At 35.6% G+C, this 18,905-nt stretch overlaps 1 protein-coding gene across 7 annotated transcripts in view; it reads left to right on the top strand.

Moving 5' to 3' along the window:
• The window catches only part of LOC126830338 (mitoguardin), a 138,479-nt gene that overhangs the window by 58,382 nt on the left and 61,192 nt on the right, over positions 1–18,905 (top strand). For 5 of the 7 annotated variants that reach the window (XM_050560726.1, XM_050560721.1, XM_050560744.2 and 2 more), the window contains 3 exons: positions 987–1,255; positions 11,774–11,998; positions 12,237–12,349. In XM_050560726.1, coding sequence (XP_050416683.1) covers positions 987–1,255; positions 11,774–11,998; positions 12,237–12,349 — 607 coding nt within the window. The remainder of the gene's footprint in view (positions 1–986; positions 1,256–11,773; positions 11,999–12,236; positions 12,350–18,905) is intronic. The other 2 variants (XM_050560756.2, XM_050560749.1) reach the window with 1 other exon arrangement.

The following is an 18,905-nucleotide window of genomic DNA, read 5'->3' as shown; positions in this document are numbered from 1 at the left end:
AAATATAACTCCCATGTCTGTAAGTGCAATATCGCAAAAGTTATTAGACTTTTCACGTTTCAAGATGGTGGCATTTCCGGTTCAATCGACAAACTCCATATTTTGTATATGAATCAGTAATTACTTGTCTAGTATCGAAAAAAAAATAGGTCATTCTGACCTATATTTCAATGATTTTTTTGAAAATTTTGATCCTTAATTTCATTAAGGGGAGATAATTTAGCAAATTTCTAATCATATTTTTGAAGTCGCATCGGTAAGATCTACTTACATGCTAAATTTCATGAAAATCGTACAACTATTAAAGAAGTTGTCAAATTGGTCATTAATACCGGTTCGAAATCACAGCGACGAATTTTCGAAATTCGAAAATCTGAAACTGCAGATTTTAAGTAATTGTCTCAAGGTACTCAAAGAAAAAAGATTTAGTAAAATAGGTCAAATAGTCACAAAGTTACAGCATTGTAGGTCAAATGCATTCGTTCGTAAAATTCGGTGATTTCGGATGCGTAAAAAAACGTTTTGAAAATATATTTAATCAACAGCCACCACCCATTTTTGGAGGGATAGGTAAAAGTTTCAGAAAGATCCTATGGTTAGATTCTGAGAAATCCGATTTGTGGATAAAACACACAAAAAAAAAATAATAATAATAATCTTAACAGAAACAATAAGCTTTCATATGTAATACATATGAAAGCTTAATAATAATTTTAGTAATCTCAATAGGCTAATAATAATTTTAGTAAAAAAAATAGTCTGAAAGCCTAATAATAATTTTAGTAAAAAAAATAGTCTGAAAGCCTAATAATAATCTTAGTAAAAACAATAGTCTTTCAGACAAAGTCTGAAAGCCTAATTAACAAAAATATCTGTGGTCTAGATGGCGGTGGAGAGAATCAGCTCCTGATGTGAAGGTTATCTAAGCTGCATTACAAGCTTTATAGACCTTCTCGATAAGATAGTTATGATTTTCTTTATTCCAGATGTACATGGAAGAAACATACATGTATTGGGAGCAAGTCCACTCGAAACCTTATTACGGAAACAAAAATCATTATCAGGATCATTGTCTAGTCTAGGAGGTGTTTCTACAACATCCACCATTACACATTCAGGTGTTGATATGGGATCAATGACCCCTCTACAACTCTGTCAACTAGGTATGGAGAGATTGTCAGGTGCTGTGTCACTATGGGAAGATGCCATTATGAGATTGTCATACCTTGACGACCAACCATACCTAGCTATACCTGTAAGTTAATATTCCGTGATTAGAGACTAAATTGTCGAAAGTCTGCGTAAGTAAGGGATTTAATGTTTTCCTCAAAGTCATTGTCATTTTGAAAAATCACAAATAAATGTGTTGACACAACACACGTAAAATATATAACATGGGCATATATATAGATATACCGGTAGATAGATAGATAGACATATATATTATATACTTATATATTATATACATATTTATTATAAAAATATTTATTATATACATATATATATATATATATATATATATATATATATATAAAAAGATAGATGCCTTTCATTATAGATATGAATAAAAATATGCATCTGTAGTAACGTGTCTGTAGTAATGTGGTCGTATATTGCTGTCGGTCCGTCCGTCCATCGTCCACAATTTCTTGTGAACACTCCACAGACTACATTTATCATCTGATTGTTTTGAAATTGATATATGTTGTTTGCATTAGTGAGATGAAGAAGCTATTTAATTTCAAGAACTTCCGTTAATTTCTTCTGATGTTATGGCCTTTGTTTCACTTTGTTGCACCTTGTGAACGCTCTAACGACAAAAGTTATCAACCGATCTGTATGAAATTTATATCCATCATATCATGACTCTCTATGGGACACAGATAATCAATCGGCTAACGATAAAACCAATTCTTCTGTACTTTATTGCAGAACCAATTTTACCGTGAAAACTACAATAAAACATAAAACAACCTCTTAAGTACATGTAAACAATGTAAACAAACATGGAGACAAACTGAAACCATAACTTAACTATGATAAACAAACCAAGTTGCCATTATGTAACAGTTGACTTAATAATTTAACAGTATTTCTTGTAGCAAGACCAGACGGCATGAACAACTTGATTTACGATTACTTTCTTTAAAAAATTTTAAGCTTTCTATCTGATTTAAATTGTTAAACATATAATTATATTGAACACTTACACCATGCAGCTCTTATCATAGTTTAAAACTAATGTGTTGTAATAACAACACATACAGAGACAGTAAAACAGTCAAAACATGTGTTTTTCAAAAGATGGAGTCCACAAAAACATTCTCTCCTAGGGAGATTACTCCAACCTACAATTTCATCATACTAGGATTAAGACCAGTAATTTTCTTCATATGCACTACACTCCCCGTCTGACAATGATAATTTGTCACTGACAAAACTTACATAAACCATTTACATTTGACAAATAAAACAACATATAATATTAACAGTTAATATAAAAGCTTTACTAGCTTACACTGAAAATGTTCAAATAGTCTTAATTTGATATTCAGTAGATTTATATTAAAACAGTTACTGTTCACTAACCAAAACTACCAATTCACTAATGGGACGAGTGTATACCGCGGTTTTACCATCTTTGCATACGTGAACCTGTACTTTTTGCACAATGTCATCGTTACTCTTTAATGCATTCACGACTATACCCATAGGCCATGTGTTACGATGGACATCCTCTTCTCTGAGTAGAACAATATCATTCTCCATAATGTTTGGTTTGGTTTCTAACCACTTTCGTCTTTGCTGAAGACAACACAAAAATTCCCCTTTCTACCTTGTCCAAAACAAATCTTATAGAAACTGAACTCTCTTCCATTGTGCTTTAAACATGTCTTTGGTATTGAATTCACCTATGTCAAACGATGGACATGAACCAGATTTTTGTGTTAGTAACATGTTTGGTGAAAGAATGAACGGTTGTTTGGGGTCACAACTAACTGGTACTAATGGTCTGGAGTTAACTATAGCCGATACTTCAGCAAAGAATGTAACTAATACTTCATGTGTAATTTCTCGATTACCATGTTCCAGCATAATACCATTTAAAACTTTTCTCACAATTCCTATCATACGTTCCCATACGCCACCCATATGTGACGCATGGGGCGGATTGAATAACCACTTACAGCCTCTGTTGAAAAGAAAGTTGCTTACTTTCTGGTCTTCGACATTAACAACATCGATTTTTAAAGGATCTGTAGCTCCTATAAAATTTGAACCACGGTCAGATCTGAAAATATTTACATTTCCCCGGATTGATATGAGCCTCCTTAACGCATTAATAAAAGATGATGTAGACATTTCTTCAATTACTTCCAGATGTATGGCTTGTGTGGTTAAACATGTGAATATTAAAACCCATCGCTTGGCATTTGCAACACCACCTCTTGTCTTGCGAGCAGTTACAGCCCATGGACCAAACGTGTCTACACCCACTGAGCTGAATGGTGGACCTGGGATCAATCGATCGGCTGGCAAATCGGCCATTCTTTGTACCTCTAACTTGCCACGTAACTTTTTGCAAATGACACACTTGTACAATAAAGAGCGAATAATTTTCTTGCCTCCAATTATCCAAAAACCTGCGTCTCTTACGGCTCCTTCTGTGAAGTGTCTACACAGCATCTTCATGATATTGCAAAACCAATAATTTGGCCACATGACTCTTTCCTGGAAGAATTATCAGATTTTTCTGACTAATGTTCATGTCCGAATTATTTAGACGACCACCTACACGTAAAAGTCCGTTATCATCTAAATATGGATATTTAAAAATCCCAAATACCGCTGTTCTTGTTAACATGTTTCTTGTTCTGTCGACACTGTATCTCACTTGCAAAATGTTCATTTTGTTCAGTTTTGAATACAAAAATCTCGGTGTTCTTGTATTCATCAAGTTTGTGATTAATAGTAGAAGTTATTTTAGATCTACTATTCTTAAAGTGTTTCACAAATGTTCGCAATACCATAATAGCACAAACTAGTCTCTTCAATGAAGAGAACTTTGAGAATCGATCTGAACCTAAACAGTCTTGTTCTTGAACTTGAGACTTATTGGTTGTAACTTCTGTTCTGACTTCTTTATCCCCATCCGGTTGAATCAGAGGAAATATTTCATTGTTGCGAGAACCACTGTATTCGCTTATCTTTCACGATTCTTGAGCTTTGGCGATTGGTCCATGTAACCATAGACTTTCCTGTAGATCAGTGGGATTTACGAAACGTGTGCCTTGATCTGCAGGATTTAAGTTAGTGGGTATATAGTTCCACTGTTGTGGTAAGGAAACTTGTCTAATACGTTCCACCCTGTTAGACACATAGACATAGAATCTACGTTTTTCATTGTTAATGTTCTACTGTCACTGAAATATGTGAATTCACTTAACGGTATCGCTAACTCTTCTGAAATGATCTTAGCTATATGGGTTGCTAACAAGGCAGCACATAACTCGAGACGAGGCACAGTGTTACAATGTAAAGGCGCGTCCTTACTTTTTCCAAGAATGAATCCATGATGTTCCTTTTTACTCTTATCAATGCCCTTGATATATGCCACTGCTGCAATAGCTGACTCTGATGCATCACAATACACCAACACCTGTTTTTCTTGAAGAGAATTCAGACCATCAGGAACATAGCATCTTGGAATACTGACATCATTCAGAGCATACAACGAATCCCTCCATTTATTCCATTCACCGAGAACGTCTGGTGACAACTGTTCATCCCAGTCGGGGTTGTTCCTTAACAAGTTTCTGAGAATAACCTTTCCCTTGACCGCAACTGGGGCGATAAATCCGAGTGGATCATATAATCCATTTATGATGGATAGAATACCACGTCTTGTAGACGGTTTATCTTGTAATGAAACCTTGTACACAAATTTGTCACAGTTCAAATCCCAGACCAGTCCTAAACTATTCTGCATTGGCAAATCTTCACTTAGATTCATGTCAATTAAATCTTTCGCCAAGTCCTTGGAATCAAATTTAGTTAAGAATTCCTTGCTGTTCGAAGCGAGCTTGTGAAGTCGAATGTTTCCGTTACACAATAAAGTTTCCTTACTTTTATTCAGAACCGTAGAAGCTTCAGCTTCGCTTGAGAAGGACGCAAGCCCATCATCTACATAAAAGTTCTTTGAAACAAAGTTTTTTACTTCAGGTTCTGCGTTTTCAACAGCCTTCCGTAACCCGTAGTTTGCAACTGAGGGTGAAAGTCGATTTCCGAATACATGAACACACATTTGATATTCTATAAGTTCATTACCAAAAAAATCTTAAATATCTTCGGTGCTCTGGTATCACATAGAAACAATAGAACATATGCTCGATATCAGCTGAAACAGCAATTTTTTCCTGTCTATATCGTAGTAAAACGCCGATTAGGTTATTTGTAAGATCAGGGCCTGACACCATAACTTCGTTCAAAGAAATGTTATGGAAACTTGCTGATGAGTCGAATACTCCTCTTATCTTATCTGGCTTTTTGGGATGATATACGCCGAAGAGTGGTAGAAACCAACACTCCTCATTTTCTTGTATAGGTGGCGCTACTTTTGCATGACCTTTATTTAAAATACCTGTCATGAAGGTCATCATATGGTCGCGTTTGATAATATCCCTGTGGAGATTCTTATCTAATATTTTAGCTCTCTTCTCAGCTTGTACCTTGTTGTTCGGAAGTCGCGATCTTAAAGTCTTAAAGGGGAATGGTGCTGACCATTGGCCTCGAGAGTTCATTTCAAATTGTTTGTCCATTAATTTTAGGAACGTCCTGTCTTCATGTGAAAGTCCTACCTTGTCATCATCTGGAGTTTTATCAAAAATTGAAGAATCTTCAATCGTACACGTCACTGACTGTTTGCATGGGTCTAGTAAGGTGGGTCTACCATTACGAAGGATATTTATCTTGTTCACTTTAATGTCTGTTGACGCATGTACCTCTCCAACACATACTTCACCAATGATCACCCACCCCATTGGAAGGCGCTGAGCAAATGGAGCATTTTCACTGCCTATACGTTGATCTGACACCTGATGTACGGCAGGCAAGTCTCTACCGATAAGCAAAGATATGTCACAGCCATCTTGTATTGGTGGAATGAAACATTCCAGTTCACTTAAATGTGCATAATGTTTAACTAAATCTGGGCTCGCTATCTCTTCTTTGGAATTTGGAATGTTACTGCATTCAATCACAGAAGGTAAATCAAATGTATACGAGCCATCAACAGACTGAATAATCAGCCCATCAACTTGTCTACCAGTTGTCAAAACATTACCCACACATGAAGACAATTTATAGTTAATTATTTTTGAATCACATTCATGGAATTCATTCAAGAGTTCTGGTGTTGCCAGGGTTCTATTACTCTGGTCATCTAGTATGGCATATACAAGTTTGTGGTGATTTGGGTCTTTACCGCTGAACACTTTCGCTAAAACAATCTTTGCGCACGATCGTCCGACCGAGTTATCTTTTCATACTTGAGTACATTTAGTATATACCATTTCGGTATGCTCCCCACCATGCTTGACTGTAGGTTTATCAAAATGGTTACTGTCAGTTGGTACATTGTATTTAGGTAAGTAGTCATAATGCATGCCTGTGGAATGTCTGTCACTGCCACAATCATTACACTGGATAGCAACAGGACACTTGTAACCCCTGTGCTCCTTTGAATCAATACACCTGAAACATATATCATTATCTTTGACAATCTTCCTTCTATCTTTAATTGATTTGTCCTTAAAGGCTACACATGTATTTAAAGAGTGGTGGGCATTATGCAATGGACACCTGAACTGAGACCGTGGAATATGCCTATCAGTCTTTGGTTCTAAAACAGCTGTTTTATGTACAGCTACCTTGAAAGATGGTTTATGATACTCTTTACAGGGAAGACAAGTCAAGTTTTCTTCAAATATAAAGGCTGGATCATTCATGGTCGTTGCAAGCTCATACAAGAACTCAACGAAAAAGCTGAACGGAGGGTAATCACTTGGTGCACTTTTTTGTAATTAATTGTCTTACTTCGCCACTTGACCTGTACAAAGGACAGAAGCTTCAGCAGGATAGGATTCACGCCTGCTGAGGCATCATAGTAACTTAAAAGATTGCTATAATTAGTGTCACTTTTCAGCGATAGAATCTCATCACATGTGTCAGCGAGTTCATAAATTTTGACCCTATCTCTGGTTGTAACCTTGGGAAAGTTAGCAGGTTTATTTTTGATAGAAGAATCAATCATTTCTGGGCTTCCATACCTTTCATTGAGTCTTGCCCACATTAATTTTAGACCAGCAGCTGGATTCCTTGAGTTGGATGTTCGGAGACTTACGGCATGTTTTTTGGATTCGGGTCCGAGCCACTTTATTGCAAGATCAAACTCTTCGGCAAAATTTGAATCCATTTCATTCCTGATGTCACGAAAAGTGTTTTTCCAAACAACATAATTTTCAGGTTTGTCATCAAATTTAGATAATCTTGAAACAAGGATATCTTTCTTTAAGAGATAACGAGAAACATCTTCAACAGTGTTAAGTTTTCTTGCTTGTTATGTCTCTTCTTGTGTCATACTTGGGACTTGTTCTCTAACGGTTTGGTTTTCGGTACCTACACAACTATTAGTGGATACATTATGAAAATTTAATTTACGATTTGTTTGAGTAGATGTCATATCTTGCGGAATTTGTTCTTTAATCTGCAAATTGTCATTTTGATCTTGAACATATCTTTCAGTTCGTTCTTTCGAGTCTATGTATGAACCCCCTTGGTCTAGGGCACTCAACTGATCAGAAATAACTTGAAGTACAGCTTCCGCTTCGTCTACTTCCCTTTTTGATTGAAGTATTTTTCGTGCAGTTTCTAGTTCAACCTGCTCTTTCTTATGAAGCATTTTTTGCTCTACTGAACGTTTTTGTAAGTCAGTTTCTTGTTTCACATAATTAAACCTTACTTTGGCTGTCTCTGCCTTCTTCCGTTGCTTTGCTAATATACTAGAGGAAACTGAACTAACGGAACATTTTTTTGATGTGCCATGTGAACTTTTACCTTCACTTTTATTTTCCCATAAAAAGTTTGTTACTTCATCGAAAACTTGTTCCAATTGTGTACGGAGTGAGTTAAAGACATAATTGTGACCTGACAGTTCTTGCTCACTTTCAGTTGTCTTAATTCTTATTAGATATTCTTTAAATTGCTCAGATAATTCACCATAAATTCTGAACGCAGACTTAAGTTCCTGTGTTACAGATGGCTGCAGGGACTTGTCTTGAAATCCGGATTTAACATGTTTAAATAGTTCATTAATCTTGTACTTTTGTTTCAGTAATTTAGATTTGTATGTTTGTACTGTTTCGTAATATATACTTTAAGACTTGTCAGTGAGTTTGTGTACTTGTAACCGAGGTCCCGTGTACACATTGGCGTGCACGTAAAAGATCCCTTGGCAGTTGGAATTCGATATAAGAGTAGGCCATAGCGCTGCTGCCCGGGCAAAATTTCCCTCATAGCACACTGTATGGCGTATGCCTGTCTTCATTAGCCCAGGTTAGGAGCAGAACAGCAAATTGCTGTTAATTACATCTAGAGTTATGGCCCTTGTTTCACTTTGTTGAATCTTGTGAATGCTCTAATAACAACAGTTATCATCTGATCTGTTTGAAATTGATATGCATCATTTAAATTAGTGCAACGAAGAATCCTATTGAAATTCAGCAATTTCCGTTAATTACGCCGTGAGTTATGGCCCTTGTTTCACTTTGTTGTACCTTGTGAATGCTCTAACAACAAAAGTTATTATCCAATCTGTATGAAATTTATATGTATCATTTAAATTAGTAAAACAAACAAGCCTATTGAGATTCAGCAAATTTCCGTTAATTACATCTAGAACGACATTACAACGACAAAAGTTATTATCCGATCTGTATGAAATTTATATGTATCGTTTAAATTAGTGACACGAACAGCCTATTGAGTTTCAGCAAATTTCCATTAATTACAGCTAGAAATGAAATGAAATGAAATGGGGTATAACGTCCTACTGTTCTGCTCCTAAACTGGGGCTAATGAAGACGGGCATACGCCATACAGTATGCTATGAGGGGAATTTTGCCCGGGCAGCGGCACTACGGCCTACTCTTATATTGAATTCCAACTGCCAAGAGATCTTTTACGAGGGATGATTGATAAGTAGTGAGTCTAACACAGAAAGAAACAAGAAATTCAAATCAAATGCATTTATTTTTAAACATAGTCCCCCTTCAATGTAATACACTTCTGCCATCGGTGTTGCAGAGCCTTTATTCCAGTTCTGTAGTAGTCTTTGTCTTGAGTGTGTAGAAAATCATCCACAGCGGCAATGACGTCATCGTCAGACCGGAAATGCCTACCGGAAAGACATTTCTTTAGAGCAGGAAACAGATAGAAGTCTGATGGAGCTAAATCCGGAGGGAAGGGTGGATGCTGAAGAAGCTGAAAACCACAGTCATGGATTGCTGACATGGCAACAGCCGATTTGTGCACTGGTGCATTGTCCTGGTGGAAAATCACACCTTTGGTCAGCTTTCCTCGTCTTTTGGTCTTAATTTCTTGCCTCAACTACCTTATAAGTGCTGCATAGTATCTACCGTTAATTGTTTGACCCTTTTGGAGGTAATCCACCATGAGAACACACTCAGAATCCCAGAATACTGAGGCCATCACCTTTCCTGCCGATGAAACAGTCTTTGCCTTCTTTGGGGTCAGCGACGTCACATGTTTCCACTGTTTTGACTGCTCTTTTGTTTCTGGCTGAAAGTGGTGGACCCAAGTTTCATCCATAGTAACAATTTGTTTTAGGAAGCAGTCAGGATCGGTTTCAAATAAGGCTAGATTCCCTTCTATCATGATGTGTCTTGAACGCTTTTGATCAGGCGTCAAAAGCTTTGGCACACGTCCTGCTGAAACCTTTCTCATTTCAAAAGTTCCAGTGATAGTAGAATGAACTCTCTCCTGGCTAATACCAACTACCCCAGCTATGAATGGTTCAGTAACTTGCCGGTCATTCATTATCAGATCATGGATTTTTTGTACCATTTCAGGTGTTGACACGGTTTTTGGTCGACCAGGGTGTGGTTCGTCTTCAATGCTGTCTCGGCCATGCTTGAATTCAGCTGACCACCTTTTAATTGTTTCATATGAAGGAGCATCATCTCCTAATGTCTCAACCATATCATCATGTATGCTTTCGGTGTTAGACCCTTTTTATGCAGATACTTAATCAGAGCTCTCGCCTCGATATGGTCCATTTTCTGATAACAAGAGACCCTACTTGATTGTTATGACCTGTCACAACCAAACAGTTTAACCCAATGTGATGAAAGTTTGTGACAGGGATCGAACACCCGACCTCCAAGGCTAGCGAGCCAGCGTCTTACCCACTTAGCCACGTGATCCCCCTAATTACAGCTAGAGTTATGGCCCTTGTTTCACTTTGTTGAATCTTGTGAACGCTTGAACGACAAAAGTTATCACCTAATCTGTTTGAAATTCATATGCATCATTTAAATTAGTGAAATAAAGAAGCCTATTGAATGTCAGTAATTTCCGTCAGTTACTTCTAGAGTTAAGGCCCTTTTTTACTTTGTTGAACCTTGTGAACGTTCGAGCGACAAAAATTATCATCCGATCTGTATGAAATTTATATACATTATTTTAGTAAAACAATATCTGTAGATTACTTCCAGAGTCAGGCCCCTGTTTTAGTTTTTAGAACCTTGTGAACCCTCAAACGACAAAAATTACGTCATCTGTATGAAATTGTCTATTAAATTCCCCTAATTACCTACAAAAGAATAAATATGTGACAACCCTTGACAACCGTTCAGACGATTTAGCTACAGTGGGCGTATGTTTGTTGTCTGGCAACCTATCTTTGACAAAGGTTTGCCTGTATGTATGTGTGATATCTGACATTAGTGGAGACAACTCCATCTGGAGTAAACAATAGGGTGTAACCTAGCATAGTTATTACAATATAAAGTCATATTATTATAGGGGTATTGGATGGCCGAATGGTTAGTGTGTGTGCATTGTATCATAAGGTCTGTCATTGAGTCAGCTGTCGTGGTTTTGATTCCGCGGTTGTATGTGACAAGGAGTAGGGTCACCTGTCCAACCTTGTGGGTTTTCTCTGGGTCCTTCGTTTTCCTCCCACTGCTAAAGACCCCTATGTGCAAGCAAATTATTGAAATGAAACTGAACCTTATGTTAGTCCCAAAATGACCTAGTTTGTGTCGAGTGGAGGTTAAAGCCTCCCTCTCTCCCTCTCTCTCTGTATTAGTATTATTTAAGTGATTTATAATAATAATGAAAAAATGTTTTAAAGGAACAATTCAATTTGTACACATATATGCTAGAGCATTTATAAACTCTTTTTTTCTTGGATTGTTTCCCTCATTGTTACTGTTTGTTGTCATTTCAAGTGACGCCTGTATCACTACAGGCCCAGGACTGTGCAGCGCAGTGGAGGCTCACAGCTGGCCCCAGGATCCATTATCTTTATTTGATACATATATATACGTTTGTTGTTTATTGTTTGCAAAGTCTGTGTTTATCTTGTGGGTTTTGTCTTGTGGGTGTGATCCTCTTGCACTTACTATTAATTATGTCAAAGATTATGCCTTATATTAACTGGTTCTTAACTGTTTCTTTACTTTTTCTTAAGGACCCAGACACTGCAGCGTTACAGCATCGTTTAGAGAGATTATTGGATATGGGGTATAAGATGCAGGATAACTACGAACGCCAGTGTGAACGCCATGCAGACCATTTTGCATTAGAGACAGCGCTATCAGCTTTTACAGAAGCCAATATGGCTCTTCGGGAACGACAAAGAAGTTTAGATGGTGATTCTGGTAGTGATCAAGATTCGTTTGTTTCTGCTACTGATGTAAGTGCCATAGTTGAATATTTTGAATGAGTTAATATTGTTAGTAATTAGTACAACTGAAAAGTCATTACCTTTTATTATCGGCAAATGTTTTACAGAAATGTTGCTGGGGTGATCCTCGCTCGAGTGAAAAACAGTGGAAATATATGTAAAACTCAAATGATGATAACTAATACATGTATATGGACTGTTTGTTGTATAAAATAAAATTGCTTTATTAATTATTTTTTAATTTCAGATGGCTAATTTATCTGATTTAGAAAATCATCGTGAACTATTCCACTATTTACCTCTATATGAAGCTGGTTTGATGGAATTAAAGTATGGAAATATTACTTGTAGAACTTTACGGTAAGGCTATTTATTTTGTAGATTTTTTTTGCTATGTCAGTATCATACTTTTCCAATGGAAACATGAGGAGAGTTAAGGATCACTCTTCCAAGATTTTAATTGAAGGACAGTTGGCAAACTTCACAGCCTACAAAAAGTCTGAAGCGATGTTAGGTGAGGGTGAGTGATTATTCTCCTTTTACCATAAGGTCTGTTTATCGTTAATGTATATTTATTAACTTATTGACACGAATGATAATGACAATATGAAAATTAAATGAGGCTTAATGTCCTACTTTTCTGCACCAAGCAGAGATGCAGTGTGATATGAGGTAAATTTTTCCTGGATTGCAAGTTTTCACTTACTCTTAATCAAGTTCCAACTGTCAAGGGTTCTATATTACATGGACAACAACATGTATAAGGGACCTTGGTTCTTCGTCCCTTCCAAATGATTGGTTGCTGTTCCTTGCCAGACTCTACTTCAAGCACCAGGCTGGATATTCCTAAGGAACTTTGGGCCAATCCTGTTCATCATGTATACTTCTCTGCTTGGTGCCATCGTTAGATCACATAACACTGAGAAGTAGTAATAGTGTGATTTGTACGTTTAGGGCATAGATATCTACTGATTTTGGTAAATTTGTACGAATATCGGTAAAATTCTAATTATCGCAACAAATCTAATACTGTGAGGCTAAAATCTGTAAATACGGTGTGTTAATTAACAGGAGTGAGAAATTGACTGAAAGGTGATTTAATTATTGCTAGGGGTGAAAATCTCTGCGACGATGAGTTTTCTGTACTGGGTGTGTTAATTAACGAACGGGTTAAAAAACGACTGACACAGTGCGTATTCTTTGTTTGGTGAGTTTTCTCGAAAGCGTATTATAACTGTACACTACAAATATGGTATCGTTTAATATGGGTTTTTTAGCGTTGGTTACTATTCATACCGTTTAATTTCAAAACCCCGTTCGATAATTGATAAAAATCGTTGAAGAATAACAAAAATGGTTTAATTAGTACTATGGTTTAGATTAATGTCAACGACTTTAGTTTCTCCGAGATGCATTTAAAAATAGACTACCCGTGCACTTATCTATGGCGTTCATTTATTGGACGAGCCGTTGAATTTCCCGAGATGCGTTTAAAAATAGACTTTCCGTTCAATTATCTAGGGCATTCATTTATTAGACGCCGTTGAATTTCCCGAGATACATTACATCGTGTAATAGTAATGATTAAATCACAATACAAAGTGGCGAACAATTTATAGGTAAGTATATACATAACTTTAGAATATCCGCTGCCGGTAAGTACATATTAGCAAATATCTTTATTACATCAATTTAATTGTTTTTCTTTGATGTGCTTTATGATGAAACAATACCACGGGTAAGTACATAACACTTTATTATTTCAAAGAAAACATATGCATATTAAAACAAACACAATTATCAATTTATTAAAACAACAATTAAAACAACACTGGTTCGAGTAGTCCAGTACTAATGTCTTGCATTTTGCTCGAAAATACAGAATAACTGTTTGGTAAAATAAGATTAAGATTTCAGTGTTCAACTCTTTACTATTTGTAACATAATTACTTATTTCCATGCAAACTGTGATCATTTTGCAATTGAACCTAATTTTACTTGCCAAAAGCCTCGAATAGTGTATCAATTGTAGCCGTGAAACAATGCCACGGGTAAGTACATAACACTTTATTATTTCAAAGAAAACGTATGCATATTAAAACAAACACAATTATCAATTTATTAAAACAACAATTAAAACAACACTTTATTATTGATTCGAGTAGTCATATTAATACAAATGCAATTATTAACTTATTAAAACAACACTTTATTATTGGTCCGAGTGGTCCTTTTGTATGGTCCGAGTAGTCTTTTTGTTTCATCCGAGTGGTCATGCATTCGTACAAAAGAATGGAATCATTCAGAAAGTGTAGGCTACTCAAAATAACGGAGTGAATGCGAGAATTACATGTAACACACTCGTGGACATTGTATAAATATATGACATGCGCATGTAATGTACACGTCTGTGTGTGTGAAATGGCTTTATTCAATATCGGCTTCCACTGAAATGAATTGGGCGACATAAAGTAGATGTATATTGTCACAGCGGAGATTTTTCTACAGGAATCCCTTATGAATATTCCTGGGTTGAATGCATGTAAATGTACAGTATTATATGTATACATAATTTGTAAAATAACAAATACATGACGCTGACTTTCGTCTGAAAGCCTATTGAAATTACTAAAATTATTAGGGTTTCACACTGCGTAGTTTTGTTAAGATTATTATTAGGGTTTCACACTGCGTAGCTTGTGTGAACACTATTGTTTTTGTTAAAATTATTATTCTTATTATTAGGCTTTCAGATTTTCGTCTGAAAGCCTATTGAGATTACTAAAATTATTAGGCTTTCAGACTATTGTTTTTACTAAAATTATTATTATTAGGCTTTCAGACTTTCTTCTGAAAGCCTATTGAGATTACTAAAATTATTATTTTTATATTTTTTTTTCGCCGGAGCCTATTTCTCAGTGCCTGTAACAGATACCGATATGGGACCTAATTTTCTATCGGAAACTATGTGGTGGCTACTTGATAAACTATTTTTGAAACTTCTGCGCAGACCGGAAGTGGCTGAATTTTGTACGGTGCATAAAAATTAAAAAACGGCCGTATGTAGCACCATGAGTCTTTCTGTTTGACGTGGAGAGCGGATTAGGGGAACCGGTCGCCACATCCTACGTAGAACCCATGCATCTTTTCTTACTACATATTTCTGTAGCCTTGTGATCGTCTAGAATTTGTCTCTAGTTGTCTTTACTTCTGCTTCACAGTTTCTTAAGACGTTTGTCTTACCAGGAATAACAATGCGACAGTTTGCTTCTACATTTTATATAGCATAGCCGAATACATATGGATACAAGCATAATAGATAACAATACTAGCTAAAACCATTTCTCCACCCTAGCCAGCCTCGCGGCTGTCTAAGAACTCAGATGGAAGCTCTCTGGAATCTAATGGAAGTCTGACTTAAAACTTTACTATGATTTATTTTATAAGACTCCTGGACATCACACACAGAAAGCCTGTTCATGGCCCTGAACCTATGCAATTAACGATATGATTGGTTACTTTATGCTAAATGATGCAATTACAATAATTCCAATCACGTGTAATTCTGGTGGTAAATTATTGACACGTTTTGGCTTAATAGCTCTTTTTTATATAACAATATGTCAATTACAGACTTAGTTGATTTAGTACAATTCTACATATGTGGGAACCTACCAACTTGCCAAAGATATTAATTAATGAAATATACTGCCATCATTAATTTCAAGAGCAAAAATTCTAGCAATATTATTACATTCGTCCCTCTGTTAAAGACTTTTGCACGGTATTAGGTAGAGTTATATAAGTATTCATAAATGTAGCAGAAATCTAGAAAATCAACATATATAATTATCACCTCCCCGTCTTCTAAGATTTATGCAAAATGAAGAGGTAGGAGACTCTGAAAAACTGCCATGTACTAAACCCTATAATTATTCATGCATCAGGCAAATATAAATGATTACTAGACCATAAAACAAAGCTATGAAAAAAAACCCACAAATAATCAAAAATCAAAAGTCAAAAGTTGCATGCAAAAGTTCTCCAAAAAGTTCATTACTGTAAAATCCTATGAAAATTCACTAAGCCTAAACACAGAAAACACAAATTGTCTTTTTTAAATCTCCAAGTGTCCTAATTTCAAAACACTATAACACATTACGTAATATTTATAAAGTTCAGGTTTCACTTGAAATTCTGTCTCAGGAAATCTCAATTCGGTAAACTGGTAAACCATTTCTTCTTCTTGGATTTGTATTGGTCTGTTTCAGCTACCATAGTATCAAGTTGAAACTTTCTTTTTTTTCTTCTAAGTGTGATTGGTTTGTACAATTTTATCCGTCAATCAAACATGTCATTGCCATCAGACCAAGAACTAACTATACCTATTTTTTTTTAAAAACTTTATTTTGATATTAGTCTAATATTATTAGTAGTAACTCTTACCTTAACCTCCTATTAAACTCGTATTATTGACTTTGCGATAATCTCACAATTTAACGAGCCAATAATTTTAGTTTTTTCCCAGAAAAACTATAACCAACATCCCTAGATGAACCTTATGGGATTTTCAACATAACCTAACTTTTTAATCAAAAGTTAAATTACAACAACTCTAAGGCCTGGACTAAGGGCCTTAAAATTATATAGTATACGAAACAACAAAAAACACAAATTAACGAATCACAGTAGAAACCACGGCCAACTAGGAAACTAGAGTTAATCACTCACAAACGTCATCCTTAGATCTGCCGTCTTTCTACTGCGACCCGGAGACAACATTAGTTCCTTACTTTATTCCCTATCCTTATCATTATTATTCCTTAGTTATATCAAAACATTTTTTTTTTTTTAAAACCTACTCCCTAAACTTTCTCTTTAACTTTAATTTTACTACAGGTCATGTTAACCCGATAATATACACACCTAACCAGTGATATTATATTGTTTAATAAACCTGTCAATCTAAACTTATGAATGACTCTAATTTATTCTCTATACAGTTAAATTTTAAATACTTAGTTTCTAATCAGATTTTAACTTTAAAATAATATTATTTGGTCTTTAAACAAATTTAACACATTTAATTTACCAAACAAAATGTTTTTACCCAATTTTTCGAATATCTTCACCAGATTTCTTTTTTTCCACCAGAATTTTTCCTCTGTTGCTGGATTGTACAGATCTTTTTTTCTTCTTAACGTCTTCAAATATGTATTCTTCTTCTAAGTGACTTCTTACCCCAAAGGTCGAAACTTCAGCACGGCACCAAATCGAATATGTAGCACCATGAGTCTTTCTGTCTGACGTGGAGAGCGGATTAGGGGAACCGGTCTCCACATCCTACGTAGAACCCATGCATCTTTTCTTACTACATATTTCTGTAGCCTTGTGATCGTCTAGAATTTGTCTCTAGTTGTCTTTACTTCTGCTTCACGTTGTGTATTTACTTCTTACAGTTTCTTAAGACGTTTGTCTTACCAGGAATAACAATGCGACAGTTTGCTTCTACCTTTTATATAGCATAGCCGAATACATATGGATACAAGCATAATAGATAACAATACTAGCTAAAACCATTTCTCCACCCTAGCCAGCCTCGCGGCTGTCTAAGAACTCAGATGGAAGCTCTCTGGAATCTAATGGAAGTCTGACTTAAAACTTTACTATATATTATAAGACTCCTGGACATCACACACAGAAAGCCTGTTCATGGCCCTGAACCTATGCAATTAACGATATGATTGGTTACTTTATGCTAAATGATGCAATTACAATAATTCCACTCACGTGTAATTCTGGTGGTAAATTATTGACACGTTTTGGCTTAATAGCTCTTTTTTATATAACAATATGTCAATTACAGACTTAGTTGATTTAGTACAATTCTACATATGTGGGAACCTACCAACTTGCCAAAGATATTAATTAATGAAATATACTGCCATCATTAATTTCAAGAGCAAGAATTCTAGCAATATTATTACACGTAGCTTCGTCAATTCTGTACCTATTTTTATACAAATGACATTTTCAGAAACCCTGAATCTTTTCTCAGTTGAAAATTTCGAAATTTCGAAACTTCATCACTGACTTCTAGCGTTCAAAAAATGAAAAATGTTGTTTAAGAGACATTTTTTGTTATTTTTCAAAATTTTCAAATTTGACTTACATTTTTGGATACCTGAAGACCATCCGATTCCAGAAATATAAGTTTCATTTTGAGTTATCTTCTATTTTTTTTTAATTTTCTGCCCATTTCCCAACCCTTATATTTTTTGGAAAGGATAAATCGATATTTCTGAAAGTCCTGGAACATAAAGCTATATAGTCAGACCACTTGATAAAGCAATTTCAACAACGGTCCGGAAACCGGAAGTAGTCGAAATAATGTCCGATATTTCGAAAAAAACGCAAAAAATGGGTGTTTTGGGGGAAAACTCGATTTCTGTGTCCAGTATCAATGGATTAAACAAATTAAGGTTTGGTTGAGTGGCCCGGGGAATGGACTGTCGTATGATGCCCAATTTATACGGATAGTATGACCAAGCAGCAAAATATGACATGCTGAAAATCAAGTATTTTCTGATTTGGAGCGTTTTTGGACGCCTGTATCTCGAAAAGTGCTCCAAGGATTTTTCTTAAACTTTCCCTATCGAGAGTCGCTCCGGTAGTCTTGTGTATGAATCCCTCCAATTAGACATTGAAATGTCTGGAATAGGTAAAATAACGTACTGAAAATCGAAAAAAGTTGAAAAATCGTGAAATTTTGGAAAATGCTCTATTACTTTATTATTTAAACAAATTATAGCTGACCTAATTACGATTCTAACGATGTATAATATGTATTGAAATATTTAAATTGTATTTTCGATATATTGACATTTTTGCATTTTTGGCACTATTGAACATAGGA

The sequence above is a fragment of the Patella vulgata genome, chromosome 1, assembly GCF_932274485.2.
Source record: "Patella vulgata chromosome 1, xgPatVulg1.2, whole genome shotgun sequence".
Classification (NCBI taxonomy): Eukaryota; Metazoa; Mollusca; class Gastropoda; family Patellidae; genus Patella; species Patella vulgata.
The sequence above is the reverse complement of the archived record's forward strand: the minus strand, read 5'-3'. Positions and strand labels throughout refer to the sequence as shown.